We start from the raw sequence: 21609 nt of genomic DNA on the forward strand, positions 1-21609 counted from the left end.
GCATACCTACAACTCAGGTGTCAACCTGGTGAAGCTACCATATGGCAAAAACAACAAGTGATACACAGAGCTAAGTGATCACACAACAAACAGATCAGATCTAAGCTCTGCAGTCCTTCCACATCCAGTCGAGATTGGTGGTGGACAATTAAACAACTCACTGGAGAAGGAGGCTCCACAAATATCCACACCCTCAATGAAGGAGGAACCCAGCACATTAGTCCAAAAGATAAGGCTAAAGTATTTGCAGCAAACTTCAGCCTGAAGTGCTGAGTGGATGATCCACCTCGGCTTCTTCTACTGGTCCCCAGCTTCTCCATTGCCAGTCTCCAGCCAATTCAATATATATATATCCACATGTTATCAGGAAACGGTTAGAGGCACTGGATAGTGCAAAGGCATTTGGCCCTGATAACATTTCGGCAATAGTACTGAAGACTTGTGCTCCAAAACCTGCCACTCCCCTTGCCAAGCTCTTCCCAGATAGTTACAACACTGGCATCTAGTCAACAAAGTGGAAAATTGCCTGAGCATGTCCTGTACACAAGAAGCAGGACAAATCCAACTCGGCCAATTACCGCCCAGTCAGTCTACTCTCGATGAGCGTAAAGTGATGGAAGGGGTCATCAACAGTGCTATCAAGCAGCATCTGCTCAGCAATAACTTGCTCAGCGACACCGTTTGGATTTCGCCTGAGTCACTCAGCTACTGACCTCATTGGTTCAAACATGGACAAAAGAGCTGAATTCCAGAGGGGAAGTGAGAGTGACAGCCCTTGACATCAAGGCCACATTTGTCCGAGTGTGGCATCAAGGAGTCCGAGCGAAACTGGTATCAATGGGTATCGGGGGCAAACTCTCCGCTGATTGAAGTCATACCCGATACATAGATAGGTAGATGGTTGTGGTTGTGGAGGGTCAGTCATCTCAGCTCCATGACATCTCTGCGGGAGTGCTCAGGGTAGTGTCTTAGGCCCAACAATCTTCAGCTGCTTCATCAATGATCTTCCCTTCGTCATGAAGTCTGAAGTGGGGATGTTTGCCAATGATTGCACGATAGTCAGCACCATTTGCGACTCAGAAACTGACGCAGTCCATGTGCAAGTAACATTCACCCCACACAAATGTCAGGCAATGACCATCATCAATAAGAGACACTCTAACCACTGCCTCTAAACATTCAATGTTAATATCTTTGGAGTTACCATTGATAGAAACTCAACTAGACACCACATATACACAGTGGCTACGAGAGCAGTCAGAGGCCAGGAATATTGCAACTAGTAACTCACCTCCTGACTCCCCAGAGCCTATCCACTATCAATAAGGCACACATCAGGAGTGTGATGGAATACTTTCCTCACTTGCCTGAATGGGTACAGCTCCAACAACACACTCAAGAAGCTTGACACCACCCATGACAAAGCAGCCTGCTTGCTTGGCCATCTACAAACATTCAATCCCTCCATCACCGATTTTCAGTAGCAACGGTGAGTACTATCTACAAGATGCACTGCAGCAATTCACCAAAGATCCTTAGACAGCACCTTCATAACCCACAAACACTTCCATCTAGAAGGACAAAGACAGCAGATAATTGGGAACACCACCACCTACAAGTTCCCCTCCAAGTCACTGACCATCCTGACTTGGAAATATATTGCTGTTCCTTCACAGTTGCTGGGTTAAAATCCTGCAATTCCTCCCTAATGGCATTGTGGGTCAACCCAGAGAACGTGGTCTGCACTGATTCAAAAGGCAGCTCACCACCACCTTCTCAAGGGCAACTAGGGATGAGCAATAAATGCTGGCCAGCCAGCCACGCCATGTCTCCCAAATGAATAAAAAAGTGCCCTACCCATAGAAGAAAAAAACAGTAAAATGGGGAAAATTAGAACATTAGTCTAAACTGGTTTAGCATAGAAATCATAGAAACCCTACAGTGCAGAAGGAGGCCATTCAGCCCATCAAGTCTGCACCGACAACAATCCCACCTAGGCCTTATTCCTAACCTAGTATGTATTAAAATGGGAATATCAGTAAAACAGGGAAATAATACTGGTCTGAACTGTTTTTCCCTTTTAGGCAGCCCCCCTTAACCACTGCCACTTACCTTTCTCTAGTTCCAGGCACTTAGTTGAAGACAGCTTCCTGCAGTGCCTCTTCCAGCCACTGCAGCGCTGTTCCTGGAATGACAGAGCTATTGGCCAGTCTAATTGGCTGGCAGCTCTCCAAAGTGGGACTTCATCCTGGTGATGAATGGAAATCCTGCCTTCGACCAATCAATGCTTGGTGAAGTGTGAAATGGCATTCGATCTGCTAAAGTCAGCAGGGATGTGTTCCCACTGACTGTTTGCATGGAAGGGACCGAGCTCCCGCCCTCCTGAAAATTCAGGCCTAGAATTTTTCTGCCTAACATTCCTGCAGTAACAATTCTGCTAAGTAATTTGGAGCTGTAATTGTTAAACTCTAACTCAGAGTTAGAGACCTTTCCAGACTGTCCTCGTAGGTAGTGAAATTGCCCATTGGAAGTTTAGTTTTCCCAGGCAATTCACATGGAGTCATTCCAACTTCCAAAGAACCCAGTCTGCATCTTCAATGTTAAGTCCCGTCTTCAATGATCTAAAGGCAGGAAGACGAGGGTCAATGTTTTGAGCTATTCCAATCCCTCTTTCTTGCAATCAGTGTGATAACTCTTGCAGCTTCCTGCATTTAATCGTTCAAAACTTGTTTTTTCTGCAAAGTCAGTGTTTCTGGTGGGGGAGATCACACAGACGTCAGCAACAGATCTTGGGTGGATTGGATCAGAAAGGGATCACAGAAATCATACAGGTATTTGGATTCTGGGAGTAATTTGCTTGCAAACGTGGTTCAGATTGAGAGAGTGATCAAATCAAGCATGGGGGGTTGTTGGATTGAGTTGTGGGGAGGGCACAGTTAGCTGCAGGTTGTTTGATGACACCCAGGGGAAGCATTCCATCTCTTTCTACCCCAGAGGTTGTTGGAAAAGTATATGCCTGCCAGGCTTAGTCACTACATTTATGCAGTCTTCAAAATTGTACCATTTAGTTCATATTGAATGCAAATTTCACCATCTGCCACGATGGGATTCAAACCAGGGTCCCCAGAGCACAAGTCTATTGTGTGACATTTATCAAACACCTTTCAAAGGTCCACACAAAAACATCTGATGCACTCCTCAATGGGGCAAGAACAACTCTGGCCAAATAAATTGAAGTCAAAGGTGGCAGGAAAAACAAAAGCTTCAAAGAGAAAACAGTTTCGTTGCAACCAAACTATGTTCCCTCAAAAGGGAAAGGTATGGCAAACAAACAAAGCCAGAGTTCCCTGGATGACAAATGAGATAGAAATTAAGATAAAGAAGGAAGTTGTTTATGACGGATGTCAAGTTGGAAACGCAATTGAAGAGCAGGCTGAATCATGGGATTGATAACAGAAAGAAAAGCAACAAAATAAACCATGTTTTCATGCAGTGAGTTGTTGTGTCCTGGAATTTACTGCTTAAACTTGTAGAAGCAGGTCCAATTGAGGTATTCAAAAGTATACTTGGCATGCCATAACATTCAAGGCTGCGGGCCCCAGTGCTGGCAAATGGGATTAAGTGGGCAAGTCAGGGCCTTTCATGCATTGATGCAAACTCAGTGGACCGAAGGCCTCTTCTGCGCTGTAATATTCTATGAATTAGACTGTGACCTGAAAAGAAATGATGCAAAGTGATGGGGAGAAAGTAGGAAAATGGCTCTATGTAAATTACTCATTTGGAGGGCAAGTGCAGACAGTGGCTGTGGCCTCCATTTGTGTTGTCAAAATTCTGTGATTCTGACTCTTTTCCCAGTTACCTTAAAACTGCTTGCTCTTGTTCTTGATCCTTTCACCAATAAGCATAGTTTTTCCCTATCCATTCATTCCAAATCCCCCATGGTTTTGAATAATCCGATGCCTACTTATCTTTCCTAAATTCGTGGAGGGCAGAACTCAACAAAATACTCCAAACATCTATTCAAGTTGAACATAACCTCCTTGCCTTTGTACTGTACAGGCCTATTAATAAAACTAAGGGTGCTGTATATTTTATTAACTGGTCTCTCAACCCATTTTGGCATCTTTGGGCAGCACGATGGCGTAGTGGTTAGCATTGCTGCCTTACAGCGGCAGGAACTCAGGTTCAATTCCAGCCTCAGGTGATTGTGTGGAATTTGCAGATTTCTCCCTGTGTTTGCGTGGGTTTCCTCTGGGTGCTCCGGTTTCCTCCCACAGTCCAAAAATGTGCAGGTAAGTTTGATTGGCCAGGATTAAAATTGCCCCTTAATGTCAGGGGAATTAGGACAGTAATATGTGGGGTTATAGGGAATAGACAGGACCTGGGTGGGATTATTGTTGGTTTAGGCTTGATGGACCAAATAGCCTCCTCCTGCTCTGGAGATTCTATGATTCTTCAATAACTTATGCATATGTATATATCCAGGTCACTTTGTTTGTGCTCCTATTAATTACATCTTTTATTTTCTATTGTCTCCATGTTCTTCCTACCAAAATGAATTACCTCACACATCCACCACATCTCCATCCATTTCACTAGTCATAGAACCCTACAATGCAGAAAGAGGCCCTTCGGCCCATCGAGTCTGCACCGATCACAATCCCACGCAGGCCCTACCCCCATACCCCTACATATTTTACCTGCTAATCCCTCTAACCCAAGCATCTTAAAACACTAAGGGGCAATTTGATCATGGCCAATCAACCTAATCTGCAAATGTTTGGACTGTGGGAGGAAACCAGAGTACCCGGAGGAAACCCACACAGACACGAGGAGAATGTGCAAACTCCACACAGACAGTGACCTGAGCCGGGAATCGAAACCAGGTCCCTGGAGCTGTGAAGCAGCAGCGCTAACCACTGTGCTACCGTGCCGCCCCAGATCTATTTGTCATGTTGAAGTTCTACACTATCCTCCTAATTGTTCACAATACTTGCAAGTTTCATGACACCCACAAATATTGAAATGGTGCCCTAAGCACCAAGATTTCGGTCGATGTTCCCAAACTGAGGTCTGTGGATTCCCCAGGGATCTGTGTAGGGTACCCAGGAGGTCCACAAAACTGACCAGCAAACGTGGTCAGTTCAAACGTGCGAAGTTTGGGGGTGTTTAAGAGATCTGTGGATAGGTTTATGGACGAAATGGGATTGGTTTAGATTAGTGGGTTAGTGTTGTTTTTTTTTTAAAAGCTGGTCGGCGCAACATCGTGGGCCGAAGGGCCTGTTCTGCGCTGTAATGTTCTATGTTCTATGTTTAAAAAGAATAAGATCATTCAAATGAGCCAGAATGAGGCTGCTTGGACTGGTCAACCTATCAGCATCCAGTACTCAGAGGTCTTGCTCTGATTGGTCCATTTGAATTATTCAATCTCACTGTTGCTGGGCAGAAAAGCCTGCGGCCAATAATGAGGTCAAAGTGAGACGGGAGCCGGCAGGAGACAAATTGGCCAGAAGTGGGACAGTGACTGTGTGCGGCCTACAGGTGGCAGTGGCTGGGTCTCGAAAAGGTGAGGAAGGGGTGTGTGCATGAAGGAGTGTGTTTGTAAAGTGTGGTTCTTCCTCATTCCCAGTATGTGCGTAGATATAGCTAGAAATTACTTGTTTACATTTTATTTCCATGCTCCTACCTATTTCATAGCAAAAAAGGATAGCGACTCTATGAGAATGCCTGGGGTTCACCAATGCCCTGAGGAGGTCACTAGGGTTTCCACGGCTTGGAAAGTTTGGGAAACCCTGATCAATCCCTGGGAAATTCCACAACAAACCTTGCTGCAGTCCGAAAAATATTCATTGATCCTTACTCTCTTTCCAAATACTCATATCACTACTGTGTACTTTATTCCTCAGGTTATAACTTTGCTCACAGGTCTGTTGTGCACCACTCTCATCAAATGTCTTTTTGAACTTCATGTACATCACATCAACAGCATATCCCTCATCAGCCCTCTGTTACTTCGACAAAACACACTAGCAAGTTTGTTAAACATGATTTATCCTTAATAAATTCAGGCTGGCTTTCTTTCATTCATCCAAGGTGACTATTAATTTTATCCTGAGTTACTGTTTCTAGAAGTTATCCCACCAATGAGATTAAACTGTCTGTTCTGTAATTGTTGGATTGGCGTTATAACCCTTTTCTTACATTTCAATTCTCCAGTCCTCTGACATCAGGGTCTAATCATAGAACATAGAACAGTACAGCACAGTACAGGCCCTTTGGCCCTCAATATTAAGCTGAGCTTTGTCCGAAACCCAGATCAAGCTATCCCACTCCCTATCATTCTGGTGTGCTTCAAGTGCGTATCCAATAATTGCTTGAAAGTTCCTAAAGTGTCTGACTCCACTATCACAGCAAGCAGTCGATTCTATACCCCAACCACACTCTGAGTAAAGAACCTACCTCGGACATCCCTCCTATTATCTCCTACCATGAACCTTATAGTTATGCCCCCTACTAATAGTTATGCCCCCTAGTGACATCCATACTTTCTATGCTACCTTCCATATCCACTGTGCTACCTCCATAGCCATTCACCCTGTATCCATCCAAGCTCACACCTCAAACCAAATGGAGTTGAAACAAAATATTAACAAACTAATACAGATCTCACTCCTATGTACCCTGTAGCGAAAAAATTCCCATTCATAAATCCATTCAATGATTTCAAGTGGTTCATTTCTATTTCAAAAAACAAACTTCTGTTCAGACCTCAGGTGAAATATAGTTAATCATTTAATAGCCTCATTCCGATGTCAATCAGCTGTGATCTCAGAACTCTCTGCTAAGATAAGCTTTTACAACTCAGGTAAGCATTAAAAATGACATAATGACATCCCTTGGAATAATTCAACAAAATCCATTTAAACTGCACATCCAGTCGCTACATTTTTTCTAAATAACGCCTGTCAATTAAAACAGTCCAATAGAGAGTTTGTTTTACTCTCACTGATAGTGTAACCTGCTTTAAGTTTCAATCTCACAGCACCAGGTTAAAGTCCATCAGGTTTATTTGATAACTCAAGCTTTCAGAGTGTTGCTCTTTCTTCAGGTGTGTAGAGTTGTGGACACAAGCTCAATTTACAAAATAATGGTTGGAATGCGAGTCTTTATAGGTAATCAAGTCTTAAAGGCACAGGCATTGTGAGTGGAGAGAGGGTTAAGCGCAGGTTAAAGAGATGTATATTGTCTCCAGCCAGGACTGTTAGTGAGATTTTGCAAGCGATAGATTTTGCTAGAGATATTGGGACATGCACCCAAGATCCTGGTTGAGGCCATCCTCATGTGTGCGGAACTTGGCTATCAGTTTCTGCTCAGCAATTCTGCGTTGTCGTGTGTCGTGAAGGCCACCTTGGAGAACATCTACCTGAAGATCAGCGGCTGAATGCCCGTGACTGCTGAAGTGTTCCCCGACAGGAAGAGGATGCTCCTCCTTGGTACATTGCACATTGGCAAAATCATGCAGACGCTACGACAATGGATGAATGAACACCACTTGACAATCACAAGGCAAGAGTGTAACCCTCATGATTTGCTTGAGCTTGCAAAATCTCACTAACTGTCCTGGCTGGAGACAATACACATCTCTTTAACCTGTGCTTAACCCTCTCTCCACTCACATTATCTGTACCTTTAAGACTTGATTATCTGTAAAGACTCGCATTCTAACCATTATTTTGTAAATTGAGTTTGTGTCTACATAAGCCCTGTTTGTGAACACAACTCTTCACTCACCAGGAGGAGTGACGCTCTGAAAACTTGTGCTGCCAAACAAATCTGTTTGAACTTCACCCTGGTGTTGTGAGACTTCTTACTGTGCTTACCCCAATCCAATACCAGCATCTCCACATTAAGTTTCAATGGCAGAGATTTTTTTTAAAAAGTCAGATTATAGTATCGAAATAAACCTTACTAACTTTTCAGGAGCATTTACGTCTCTTACATCATTCATCACCCCCATATTATGGGTTAAAGCACATGCAACAGCCAAAATGGGTTCTGTTTGAACTCAGGACTGAGCTCAAAAGGCACTACAGAGTTCGGATCTCTCACTTGAGTGGTCAACTCTGTCTTCCCACCACATCATCACATCCCCCACACCCTCCACCGCATCCTCATTGCCAATCTCCCTTCCAGTAAAAAACGGACTTACATAGAACATAGAACACTACAGCACAAACAGGCCCTTTGGCCCACAAGTTGCGCCGATCACATCCATACCTACCAAGCCATAGAACTATCTGTAACTCCCAATCCCATTAGATCCCATATACGCATCCAGAAGTCTCTTAAAAGACCCCAGCGAGTTTGCCTCTACCACCACCGACGGCAGCCAATTCCACTCACTCACCACCCTCTGAGTGAAAAACTTACCCCGACATCTCCTCTGTACTTACTTCCTAGCACCTTAAACCTGTGACTTGTTTTAAATGGGGATGCGGTATCCATATCTGGGTCTTTCCTTACCATTTTTCAAGGCCTGTGATGATTTCCCAACTCTGTGAAAATCTGACCTTAAAAGAAATAAACGCTAAAAATTAAACAGCTCTCATTCATAAATGATGGCGAAGAAACTGATCATATAATCCATTCAGAGCTTTTAAAACTTCTCAAATGGTTAATCGCTTAAAAAATTCTATTCATCAAATCTAGCCCACATCAAATCTAGCCAACACTTTAATACTTCTTTAAATTGTCAATCAAAACATGAACTCAGTACTCATAGAATCATATAATTCCTACATTGCAGAAGAGTCCATGTGGCCCATCAAGTTTGCACCGACTTTCTGACAGAGAATCTTACACTAGCTCGCTCCCCCAGCCCCATCCCTGTAACCACACACATTTAAAGTTTTAAGTTTATTTATTAGTCACAAGTAGGCTTTCATTCATACTGCAACAAAGTTACTGTGAAAATCCCTTAGTCGTCATACTCCGATGCTTGTTTGGGTACACGGAGAGAGAATTTAGCATGGCCAATTCACCTGCTAACCTGTTTTGGACTGTGGGAAGAAACTGGAGCACCCAGAGGAAACCCATCCAGACGAAGGGAGTACGTGCAAACTCCACACAGACAGTGACCCAAGCCGGGAATCAAACCCGGGTCCCTGGTGCTGTGAGACAGCAGTGCTAATCACTGTGCCACTGCGCCACCCATTTACCACGGCTAATCCACCCAACCTACACATCTTGGGATACGAAGTGGCAATTTAGCATGGCCAATCAACCACAATACACATCAACGACTGTAGATGTGCCTGCAGTGCACATCTGTGGACTATGGGAGGAAAATGGATCACCCAGAGGAAACCCACATAGACACTGGGAGAATATGCAAACTCCACACAGACAGTCATCCAAGGCTGGAATCGAACCTGGAACCCTGCAGCTGTGAGGCAGCAGTGCTCGCTGACATTATGGGCGGAATTCTCACAAGAAAATTCCAAGTGTAGAATTTGTGTGTATTACTGCAGTAATACATGTTTTTTCCAGTGAGAATTCAGAGAAGAATTTCCCACACTCTCACTGCAGAGTCCCACCAGTGTGAATATCATTAAAAACCAGGGGCCTATCCCAGCTGGAGAGGCTGAAATCAGCGCGCTGAATGGGCCAGTGTGCATCTGTCAGTGCTGAGATCGGCCCATGCGCAGTGGTCTCCCAACTGCTGACCAGCCCCAAAACCCCCACAGTGCTGGCTCTCTGCTCCCCCTGCAGCCTGATTGCTGGTCCCCTGCAGCCCAGATAAGTCAGGGGGGTTACAAATAGTGTGACATGAACACAAGGTCCTGGTTGAGGCTGTCCTCATCTTGGGTTCATGGGTTCATGTCACACTATTTGTAACCCCCATGACTTGGCTGGGCTTGCAACATCTCACTAATCTTCCTGTCTGGAGACAATACACATCTCTTTAACCTATGCTTAATGCTATCTCCACTCACATTGTCTACACCTTTAAGACTTGATTAACTGCAAAGACTCGCATTCCAGTCAGTATTCTGTAAACTGAGTGTGTGTCTTTATATGCCCTGTTTGTGATCAGAACTCCCCACTCACCTGACGAAGGAGCAGTGCCCCGAAAGCTAGTGGTGTTTGCTACCAAATAAACCTGTTGGACTTTAACTTGGTGTTGTGAGACTTCTTAGGGTGCCCATGCCCAGGGGACATTCCCTGCTGCCCGACTGTCTCGAAGGCCTCAATTACACCCCTACACTCCAGGGGTAGGGCCGGTGGCTCCCCAAAAGTAGGGAGCTACTGTAATCCCCATTAGAGTGAAACACTCTAGCAGGGTGGGAGATGCTATCGGGTCCAGAGACTTCAATTCTAGGCCTGTTAAATGCATTTAAATTCTATTACAATAACCATGCAAAAGGTCTTTGTGCCTCCCCACCAATTTCAGCTTTGGAGCAGATGTCAGCCAGAAATCTGGTGCTGGGAGACGCAAGTGGAGCGCGAATGCTCATGTAAATCTCATGAATCGGCCAAAGAAAGATGGGAGAATCATGGTCTACAATAGCAATTGAAACTCAGCCAAGCATTCATAGTGACATAATAATAGCTTTTGGGGAAACGTCAACAAGGAACCTAATTGGAAATTTGGAACCAGAGGTTTTTCCTAACCTACAACAGATGGCCTGTCAATCAAAGCAGTCCAGCAGAATGTTTTTTAAACTGTGACTGCTTCAGTCTATGTTTTTAATATTTAAAGAGCTGAGAATAAAAGAACTTGACACCATGATACCAAAACAGACCCTATCTACCTTTAAAGCATTTATGTCCATCAATTTATGATTTTCACACTGTAGATTCAGACACGTTGCAACGGCCGGAATGGGATCTGTTTGAGCTGAGTTCAAATGGCTCTTCTGAGTTCTGATTTCCCACCTTTGTGATTCAAGCCTTCCCACCCAACATGGAAATGTTGGAAATGGGAGCAAGACTCCTGCCCTCCAATTTCAGATGTCCATGGAGTCTTCCCAACTCCACAAAAATCTGGCATCCAGATTTTGTCCAAAATAGGACCAAATTTTCTTCAAGCTTTGGACTGAGAGCAATCAGTAAAACATCTAATTCTACACCAAAATTTGTTATGAAGATCTGGAAAACTTTGTAAATCAGTTGCTAGATTTGATCTCTAGATACAGTTTAAAGTGAGTAAAGAGACTGGTAGTTAACGTAAAAGTGAATCCAAAAGATATATTTTGAAACATAGATAGTAAACATAGAACATTACATGCAGTACAGGCCCTTCGGCCCTCGATGTGGCACCGACCTGTGAAACCAATCTAAAGCCCATCTAACCTACACTACCCTCAAACATTAGTCCTGCCAAGCTCAGATTCAGCCTGGTAAACCTTCGCTGCACTCCCTCAAGAGCAGGAACATTTTTCCTCAGAAAAGGAGAGAAAACTGCTCTGAATTGTTCTGCCTTGCATCAAGTTGATCTTTCTCTCCATCCAGCCTAGCTATGGCTGTAACACTACATTCTGCACTCCATCCTTTCCCTCTCTATGAACGGTATACTTTGCCTGTATAGCGTGCAAGAAACAATACTTTTTTTCACCGTATACTAATATATGTGACAAATAATAAATCAAACCGAATCAAATAGAACATAGAACATAGAACATTACAGCGCAGAACAGGCCCTTTGGCCCACGATGTTGCGCCGACCAGTTAAAAAGCAATGACCCTCTAACCTAAACCAAACCCTTTCCATCCATAAACCTATCCATGGATCTCTTTAACGCCCCCAAACTAGGCGCATTTACAACTGCAGCAGGCAGGGCATTCCAATCCCTCACCACCCTCTGGGTAAAGAACCTACCCCTGACATCCGTCCTATAACTACCACCCCTTAATTTAAAGCTATGCCCCCTTGTGCTAGCTTTCTCCATCCGAGGAAAAAGGCTATCACTATCCACCCTATCTAAACCTCTAATCATCTTATATGTTTCAATAAGGTCCCCTCTTAGCCGCCTGAACAAATAAAATGAATAAAAAAAGATGAGAGCGTATTGAGCCTATGAAGGGATAGGTAGGGGTGTGAAGAGCTGTGAGGAGTAAGGGATGGAGCTCTTAACTTCAAAAGCAATTAGAATGTCATCCCACTGAACTGAGGAAAGTTCTATTACCTGCCTGCCCTCAGCAATTGCCCACTCTTAAAGCCACTAGCACACTGCTTCCAGGGTGGACATGCCCGGCTCCATCCATACCCCTCTCCATCCACCCCCTGGTGATTCAACAGACTGTCCTGATATCTCTTGGGCATCTGAATAGGATTGCTTTGCTTCTTTCTAAAGAAATACTTGTGTGCAAAATGATTCAACTTTTTAAAAGTAAAAATGCTGCTTTCCCCAGGCTAAATAATCCTTTTTCTTTGTGTTGTGTCTGCCACACAATTTGCATTCTGCCCTCTTTCTGTGATTGCTCTGCTTTTTTGGCCTGGAATGTCTCATCATAATGTATCTCCTGGTCTGTTCTGCCATACCTGTGTTCTGGCTGATATTTTAGAACCTCTGTGATTCTGCACATGTCTATCACTTTCTTGAAACTAAGTTCCTCCTCACCACTGTCAGATCGTTTAGACCCAAGACAAGTCTATCTTCAATCTTTTAGTTTCCCAAATTCACATGGTTCTGCAAGCAGTCACATAATCATCATTTTTAACCTTGAGAGCCCTAATGTCAAACACAAACTGTTGATAAATTACTTTCACTTGGGTATGATATCTTCAATGCTTTCAAAATTTCTGAAGTTTGTTTCTTCTGCTCTTCTGATAGATTTGAGGTGGAATGCAATTTGTAGCAGTCTCCTCCCAACAGTGTTGCCTCTTGTATTCACTGACTTTTCAATGAAATCTGTTAAAATCCCATGGTTTTGCCATTGCAAGTGGCATGGAAAGATTGCCACTTCTGCCACATATCTCTTTTCATTTCAACAAGAACCAGGAATGGAAAAGCCATTTTCTCGCACTCAGTATTTTACTTGCAGCCTTCAGCTGGTGTTAGCTTTTTCTTGTCTTTTGTTTAAGCAGGTTAGAACATTTCAGTGTTCCACTTTGAGTAGCTGGGGCTTCTCGTCTAACTTTTCAGAACTTAGTCTCAGCTCCATTCCTGACACCATGTTATGAGCGGCAACAATCATTTCCGTGTGATGTCTTTATTAAAATGAATGCAAGACGCCTGCCTTCAGGCTGCCCCTTATGGCAAATGTCACACAATTACATTGAGCCAAACAGGACATGCAGTAACGATTGTATTTTAAAATTCAAACTGTCTGTGCCAAGAACACTGCACTGTAAAAATTACCTTCCTAACTTTGAACTTTCCAGTGGAAATTGTGGTAAAATGTAACTGTATGACACTGTCATTTTGTGTTTAACGCAAAAAGAAACAGGTGCATAAAATAATATAGACAAAGAGTGCAGAGGTACCAGGAGAAGTATTTTTGTTCCAATTCTAATCAGCACACACAAACATTAACCCTATCACATTGACAGGTTCTGTTTTACACAGATGAAGCATCAGAATGTCATGAACATTTGTCTCGTAATCACAGCTGGCGCAAGGTAAGAACTGCGGCAATAAATGATATTCAAATCAAACAATGAGTAAACAGTGGTGCTAACCTACTGAATCAGTCAACTGTGCATCTTGGAAAACATGTATTCATCTTTAATCTAAGAAATAAGTTTCAATTTCTAGTTAGGAGTACTGGAAGAGCCAATCAACTAAAAGCTTTCAAAAAAAGACAAAATAAGGAAATGCTAACACAAGCTGAAGGCTGCAAGTAAAATACTGGGCGAGACAGAAATGGTTATAAATTAGTCAGGCTGGCATCAGTCAGGCTTGAGATCATTTAAGACTCAATCCTCCAGAATATTTTAGCACATTTATAATGTGAAGTAAAGTTAAATTGAAGTTTATTTATTAGTCACAAGTAAGGCTTACATTAATACTGCAATGAAGTTACTGTGAAATTTCCCTAGTTGCCACACTCCGGTGCCTGTCCGGGTCAATGTACCTAACCAGCACGTCTTTCAGACTGGGAGGAAACCGCAGCACCCATAGGAAACCCACGCAGACGTGGAGAGAGCGTGCAAACTCCACAAAGACAGTGACCCAAGCTGGGAATCAAACCCAGGTCCCTGGCGCTGTGAGGGATCTTGGGTTCATGTCGCACTCTCTGTAACCCCCGTGACTTGCCTGGGTTTGCAAAACCTCACTTACTGTACTGTCTGGAGACAATACACATCTCTTTAACCTGTGATCAGTGCTCCTTCCACGCACATTGTCGGCCACTTTAGGACTTGAACAGCAGGTTAGGTGTAAAGATTCGCATTCTAATCAGTAATCTGTAAACTGTTTGTGCTTTATATGCTCTGTCTGAGGCCAGAACTCTCCATTCACCTGAAGAAGAGGGAAATCCCTCGAAAGCTAGTGAGTTTACTATCAAATAAATCGGTTGGACTAAAACCTGGTGTTGTCAGACTTTTTGCTGTGAGGCAGCAGTGCTAACCATTGTGCCACCATGCCACGTTCTTTAAACATGCCCTGCAACATTTGCATCCTAGTGATCAGTGCATTTGACATGAACAATTATGTTTGTGTGCAATATGTTCATTTATCCTATCTTGTGCCAGTATCAGCCATTTGGTTCTCATATTAAAATGTGCTACCGCTTCCTCACCATCAAGAGGAGACATGTTGAAGCCACCCAACTCTCAGCCAGGTGAACTGATATGAAATTGTTTGTAAAGATTGCAGGTTGATTCAAGCTAGAATTCAATTCTGTAAGCACAGTTATTTCAAATTCTATGATCCATCGCCTGTCAGTTTTTTTTTCAATTTTGTTTTATTAAATTGTGATGATCTGACTGAGCATGTGAGCTAATATGCTTCTATTTAAAGCAAATGTATGAGATACATTTTTGTAATATGTTGTCCAATTTTGCAAGCTAGAACTATGACTCATCAAAATCAAATTCAGCCTATTGAGTCAGGAAAGTATCCTATTTGGAAATTGCTCAGGTTTAACGTGGAAAATTTTCGGAAAGGAAAATTGTTTGAAAGGGAATGGTGGATTAAAGGTAAAGGTAAAGTTGCCACAGTCCCAGAGGACTATAACGTAAGCAAAATGCTGCAGATGCTGGAATCTGAAGCAAAATAGAAAATGCTGGTAAAACTCAGCTGGTCTGCCAGCATCTGTCAGGAGAAAAACAGTGTTCGTGTTTCAAGTCCATAGACTTTTCGTCAGAACTGAAAGGAGGGAGACTGTAGAAGCTGCAACAAAAAGTAGCATCTTTAAGAACAAAGGCAGATGGCCTTGTGTGAGAGGGGAAGTGGGTGTTTGCATTGAGGCAATACATACATGGAACATTTCAAAAAAAGAAAGGTTGTTTAAGATAGAGGAAAAACATCAAAATCTAGAGTTATGGACTCGACATTGAGTCTCAAACTGAAGACAAGATGCTGTTCCTTCAGTTTGCGTTGGGCTTCACTGGACCATTACAGCAAGCCAAGGATAGATATGTGGACATGAGAGTAAGTTGCTGAGTTAAAATGACACTCAACAGGGAGGTTGAAGTCATGCTTGCATACTGAAGGTGTTCTGCAAAACTGTATTTAGTCTCCCCAGTGTAGAGGAGGAGCAGTGAATATAATACATCAGATTGAAGTGCAAGTGAAATGCTGCATAATCTGAAAGGAGGCCTTGAAAGGTGAGGAGGGAGGAGGTAAAAGGAACAGGTGTTGCACCTTCAGCACTTGCTACTTTTTGTTGCAGTTTCTATATTCTGCCTCCTTTCAATTCTGATGAAGAGTCTACATACTTGGAACATTGATTTTTTTTCTCTCCTTATAGTAGACCTGCTGAGTTTTTCCAGCGTCCTCTGTTCTTGTTGTGGTGGTATTATTAGTTCGTTGTGACTAATTATCCTGATAATAATGTCACCATAGTTCCAGTTCATAGAGCTGACGAGCAGTGATTTAACTTGGGGCAAGGTTGAGAAGGTGGGCCTTCATGAATAATCACAGCCGGTGTGGGAAACTCTGCATCACTAACCAGCTATCCAGCCAACTGAGCTAAACTGACCACCATCCTGATAATTTGGGCTGGCATGATTTCCTTAAATCATACACAAATTTCACATTTTTATTTAAATCTTTAGATCAAACCAGGCAGGTGTCTTAAATTGCACTACAAAGGTTTCTATGATAAATATCACATTTTAATTGAAGGGAGTCTTAAATATGTTGAAGAATATTCATGATTGGATGTGTTATTTTCTTAGTAGAGTTAGAGATGATTTTGTAGGCAAAGGATTAAAAGCTCCAGAGTTAAACAGATGCTCTTTTTTTTAACGTCAGAAGATTATTTCTGAGTGCGCATCCCCAATGCAAAACTTCTCCTGCTGGAAGTATATATCAGAATACTGTCTGCCTGCAACCCATGATATGTTTTTCCTCCATTTAAAGAAGCAATGATGAAATAATGATTCGGGCAGCAATGAAGCAATGATTCAGGCTCACGGTAGCACAGTGGTTAGCACTGCTGCTTCACAGCTCCAGGGACCTGGGTTCAATTCCTGGCTCGGGTCATTGTCTGTGTGGAGTTTGCACATTCTCCTCGTGTCTGCGTGGGTTTCCTCCAGGTACTCTGATTTCCTCCCACAGTCCAAAGATGTGCGGGTTAGGTTGATTGGCCATGCTAAGAAATTGCCCCTTAGTGTCCTGGGATGCATAGGTTGGAGGGATTAGTGGGTATAATATGTAGTGATATGGGGGTAGGGCCTGGATGGGATTGTGTTCAGTGCAGACTCAATGGGCCAAAGAGCCTCTTTCTGCACTGTAGGGTTCTCTGATTCTATGAAACATCATGGTATGCAAGATCAGACACCTTCACTAAATATAATCCATGCTGACAATTCAACTTCGGGAGTACACAGGCAGGTGATTTGGAGGATGATTTTGATTTAAGCTATGTAACTCGATACCAATGTCAGTGATAATAGCAGCTGAAATCTTAACAAGGTGGTGTAATATCCCTTATTTTAATGGAAAAGTCAAAAAGTTAGGGACTAGACTGGCAGACAGAAGATTATCATGGAAAAACATTTGGCATTCACTAGTTAATATTCATTTCTAGCTTGCAATGAAATATGACTGCTGTATAAATCAGATATAAATACTTAATTGAAACATACAACAGTGCCATTATAACAAAAAACCTTATAAATCAATAATAAATTTTTTTGATTTTTATGCCTCTTCCATGTTTTAAAAAACAAACTATACCTGGGTGCGCCCAAAAGCACTGCTACAAATGGACAGGGGGTAGAAAATGGTGCATGTTGAGGGGATATTTTGTGATAAAATGCAACACAACGTTACAGTGTAACACAGGACCCAGAATTAGCACCATTACCAAGCCCAGAGCTTGTCAAGTTGAAGAATGATTATTCACTTAACATTCAATGTAAAAAAACTCAGGATAATTTTCTTTTCCAGAAAGGTTGGTAATATTCTCCAAGTTCTGTTTTTTAATTCCTATCTACCTGACTTATCTTCCTGTTATCCAGCTTGCCTTCATCCTCCCAGCATCTGACAACAAATGAGTCTCATTTCCGTTATTTTAATCAGACTTCCAGTTTGATACTGGCTTTTTGAGAGATTTTTAATAATGCTACATCTGACAAAAATTCTGATCATATGTCATGCTAAGCAGACACTGGTGTATAAGAAAACTCACACTTAAAAAGCAGACACTTTGCGACTTTGACAGTTTTTAAACCACATTGTGAAAAAAATGCGTTAAATTTGGAAATGATTCCAGCTCATCACTGGAATGAAAAGTGCAATGGAACTGCTCCAGACTGCAGGTGGCGCAGGAATAGAGAAAGCTGGGGACGTATTTTCACAAAGCTTTGAAACAGACGCAGCAGATTGATCAGGTGGTTTAAAAAGCATGTAGATCTGTGGCTTTGTAAATAAGGAAATTCAATACAAAAGGCAATAGGTCACTTCAAAACATTACAAGTCAGAGGCGAGGCTTCAGCTAGACATTCTGTAAAATTCAGAGCAGGCTTCAATTTCTTGCAAGAGTGCAGATGAGGTTCACAGGATGGATACCAAGAATGGGGAACTTCAGTCATACATTGGAGATTGGAGAAGGTGAGAGTGTTTCCTTTCAAAGCATTAAAGGGAGGTCCGATAGAGGTTTTTACACCAATGAGTGAGTTTCAAAGTAAAAGTAGGGAGGACCTGTTTCCTCTGTAAAGTGTTTGGTCATCAGAGGGCGTACATTTAAAATCATTTGAAACAATTAAGTGGGAAATTGAGAATTTTTTTCACAAAGAATTATGATCAGTAACATGAAAACTATGGTACATAGAACATAGAACATAGAACATTACAGCGCAGAACAGGCCCTTCGGCCCACGATGTTGCGCCGACCAGTTAAAAAAAAAACAACAACAGTGACCCACTAACCTAAACCAATCCCTTTTCGTCCATAAACCTGTCCACAGACCTCTTAAACGCCCCCAAACTAGGCGCATTTACAACTGCAGCAGGCAGGGCATTCCAATCCCCCACCACCCTCTGGGTAAAGAACCTACCCCTGACATCTGTCCTATAACTACCCCCCCTTAGTTTAAAGCCATGCCCCCTCGTGCTAGATTTTTCCATCAGAGGAAAACAAATGGAAACAAATCCCTTAAAAATTTTCAAAGGATGACTGAGCATGCACTTGTCCAAAATTAATGGAAGAACAAAAGCTAGAGAATAGGATTAAGTTGGACACTATCGCAAACTGGAACAGGTATGACGCGTCAACTGATCTCCTTCTGTGCTGTAAGATTTTATGAGTCACAGAATCACAGGGCAGGATTTTCCAGTTGCACCTGCCCCAGGGCCAGAAATTCCCACCAGAGGTCAATGGACCATTGCATTGTCCATCAGATTTCCTGTCCTGTCCTGTCCTATGATTCCCGTGGTGGAGAATAGGAAATTTTTGCCATAAGAGTCAGTTACAGCATAGGTGGTCATTTGGCTCAAGTCCATGCCAGCTCACTTTAAAACAAACCAGTTAGTCCCATTCCCTGCTTTAACTGCATATCACTGCAAGTTTATTTTCTACAAGTTCAAAATCATTGATCATTTCTGATTTCGCAATGAGTTCTAGAGCATGATTACTCACTGTATAAGAAAATTCTCCCTCACATCCCGATATTAAATTCGATCTGCCACATTTGTGCCTATGTCCTGTCTATCACCCTCAGTCTTTGTGACTTTTCTAAGTTTGGTATCATCAGCAATTATGGAATTTTATTCTGTATTTGGCAGTGATTTTAGCACTGATCCTCATGGAACACTATTATTTACCATCTTCTTGTCTGAAAAATGACCATCTGTCAGGACTCGCTGGGTAGAATTGTTTCATGGCCTTGCTGATGCGTTCAATGGCGGGTGGGGGAGCAGGGAACAAAAATTGAATTTGGCAGGAGTGCAAAAGTAGTGGCATGCCAACGTGAATTTCTAAGTGTCACCTGCATGCCATGGCAGATCGGAAGACCACTGGAGGCCGTTTTGCATCCTGCCAATGGGAAGCAGATGAAGGCCCAACCAGAACTCTCCAGCCATGCCTGATTCTCTATGACATTAACAGGAGAACAAGCTGGTACAACGCACATTGGAACGATTTGGCATGCAGATGTCTGGACTCACCTGAAAAATGCCTGGAGATGCCTCCAGAGTTTGGAATTGAGGCAGCCAGCAACCATGAATCCTGGAACATCACAACAGTGGTTTGGGGGAGCAGTTACAGATGGATTTTCCAGATTCTGAGTCATCAAGGAGGTCCATCTTTCAGCCAGAAAGAATGTTACTGGAGATCCATTTACTCTCTTAGGGAGTCTATCTTCCAGTCTCTTGAGTACCCTTGTAGATGCATCTTCATTTTCAGGAGGCCCATCTTCTTTCCTCAATAGTTGAGCACATTTTCAGAATGGTGCCTGGATACAATGGCAGATCACAGGCCGTTAAGCCTGCCCCTCTGCACAACATGATGCAAAACATCCAGTCACTAAATTAGTGAGATCAAGGCTGGAAGGAGTGGCGTGGTTTACTATTGGCCTCTGCAGCAAGGAGCACTCCATGTTCTCACTACAGTACTTAGTCCTAGGTAGGAGATTCCCACCAAATGATTCCTGCTCTTAGAATAGAGTAGAAAAACTACAGCAGAAACAGGCCCTTCAGCCCAAAAACAAGTTGCGCCAATCATATCTCTACCTACTAGGCTTACCTATAACCCTCAATCCTATTAAGTTCCATGGACTCATCCAGAGGCCTCTTAAAAGATCCTATTGAATTCTTAAGCAAATTTTCTTCATACAAGTCAATTCTAATCTTCTGATTGTGTGAGCCGCAATTTTATTTAATTTCTATGTATTTATGGAATTATAGGGGTCACTGGCTAGGCCAGCATTTATTGCAATTCCGTAATTGCTCTTGAGAAGGTAATATTGAGCACCTTCCTAAACCACCACAGTTCATGTGCTACAGGTGCAGTTAGGGAGGGGACTTCACCCAGCAGCAGTGAAGGAACAGCAATGTAGTTACAAGCCAGGATGCTGTGTAGTTTGAAGCTGAACTTGCAGGTGGTGACATTTCCATGAATCTATTGCCTCTGTTCTTCTGATAGAGATGATGTGGGTATGCCGGCGTTGGACTGGCGTAAACACAGTAAAAAGTCTGACAACACCAGGTTTTAGAACAAAGAACAACACAGCACGGGAAACAGGCCCTTCGGCCCAACGAGCCCGCGCCGCTGTCCCACTGTCTGTGACCTATTCATGATTTTAGTCTACACCTAACGTGCGAGGATCAGGGAGGTCCAATTTAGGGACAATTTAGTACCCAATCAATCAGTCTAAAAGCACATCTTTGGGGGATGTGGGAGGAAACCGGAGCACCCGGAGGAAACCCACGCAACCACGGGGAGAACGTGCAAACTCCCACAGACACAGGCCCAAATCCATGTGTCCGCACAGCAACAGAGATAGTCTCTGAGCTGTCATGTTGCCCTCGAGATGGTCCAGTTTAAGCACACTAACGACATGAAGCAATAGGCAACTCCCGAAGCAACGTCCAAGAGCAGCCCACTACAACCTGCCGCATGCATGCCCCTTGCTGGACTTAAATGCCTGTGGAGACAAAAAAATTCATTATTAAACAGGCAAAGACTAACATCCCTGAGGCAAAACGTATTCCCAAGCCTACAATGTTTAGTAAGGCCTACTATATCCCCCTATATGTAGCCCGCTCATATGGCTGTCTAAGTGACTCTTAAACAACCCTAGCGTGCCTGCTTCCACCACCTTACTCGGCAGTGCATTCCACACCCCCACTACCCTTTGCGTGAAAAACTGCCCTCTAATATTTGTCTTATACCTAGCCCCCCTCACCCTAAGCCCGTGACCCCTCGTTCTATCCATTTCTAATAGCGGAAAAAGCTTACCACCATTTACTCTATCTATCCCCTTCATAATCTTAT

At 43.0% G+C, this 21609-nt stretch overlaps 1 protein-coding gene across 7 annotated transcripts in view; it reads left to right on the plus strand.

The window, feature by feature from the left end:
* The window catches only part of itprid1 (ITPR interacting domain containing 1), a 188527-nt gene that overhangs the window by 147113 nt on the left and 19805 nt on the right, over positions 1–21609 (plus strand). For 5 of the 7 annotated variants that reach the window (XM_080193714.1, XM_080193715.1, XM_080193721.1 and 2 more), the window contains one exon: positions 13556–13624. The exons of the other annotated variants lie outside the window; for them this stretch is intronic. In XM_080193714.1, the coding sequence (XP_080049840.1) occupies positions 13556–13624 (69 nt within the window). The remainder of the gene's footprint in view (positions 1–13555; positions 13625–21609) is intronic. 7 annotated transcript variants of the gene reach the window in all.

This window comes from Carcharhinus amblyrhynchos, chromosome 8, assembly GCF_965287045.1.
Source record: "Carcharhinus amblyrhynchos chromosome 8, sCarAmb.v2.hapA, whole genome shotgun sequence".
In the NCBI taxonomy this organism is placed as follows: domain Eukaryota; kingdom Metazoa; phylum Chordata; class Chondrichthyes; order Carcharhiniformes; family Carcharhinidae; genus Carcharhinus; species Carcharhinus amblyrhynchos.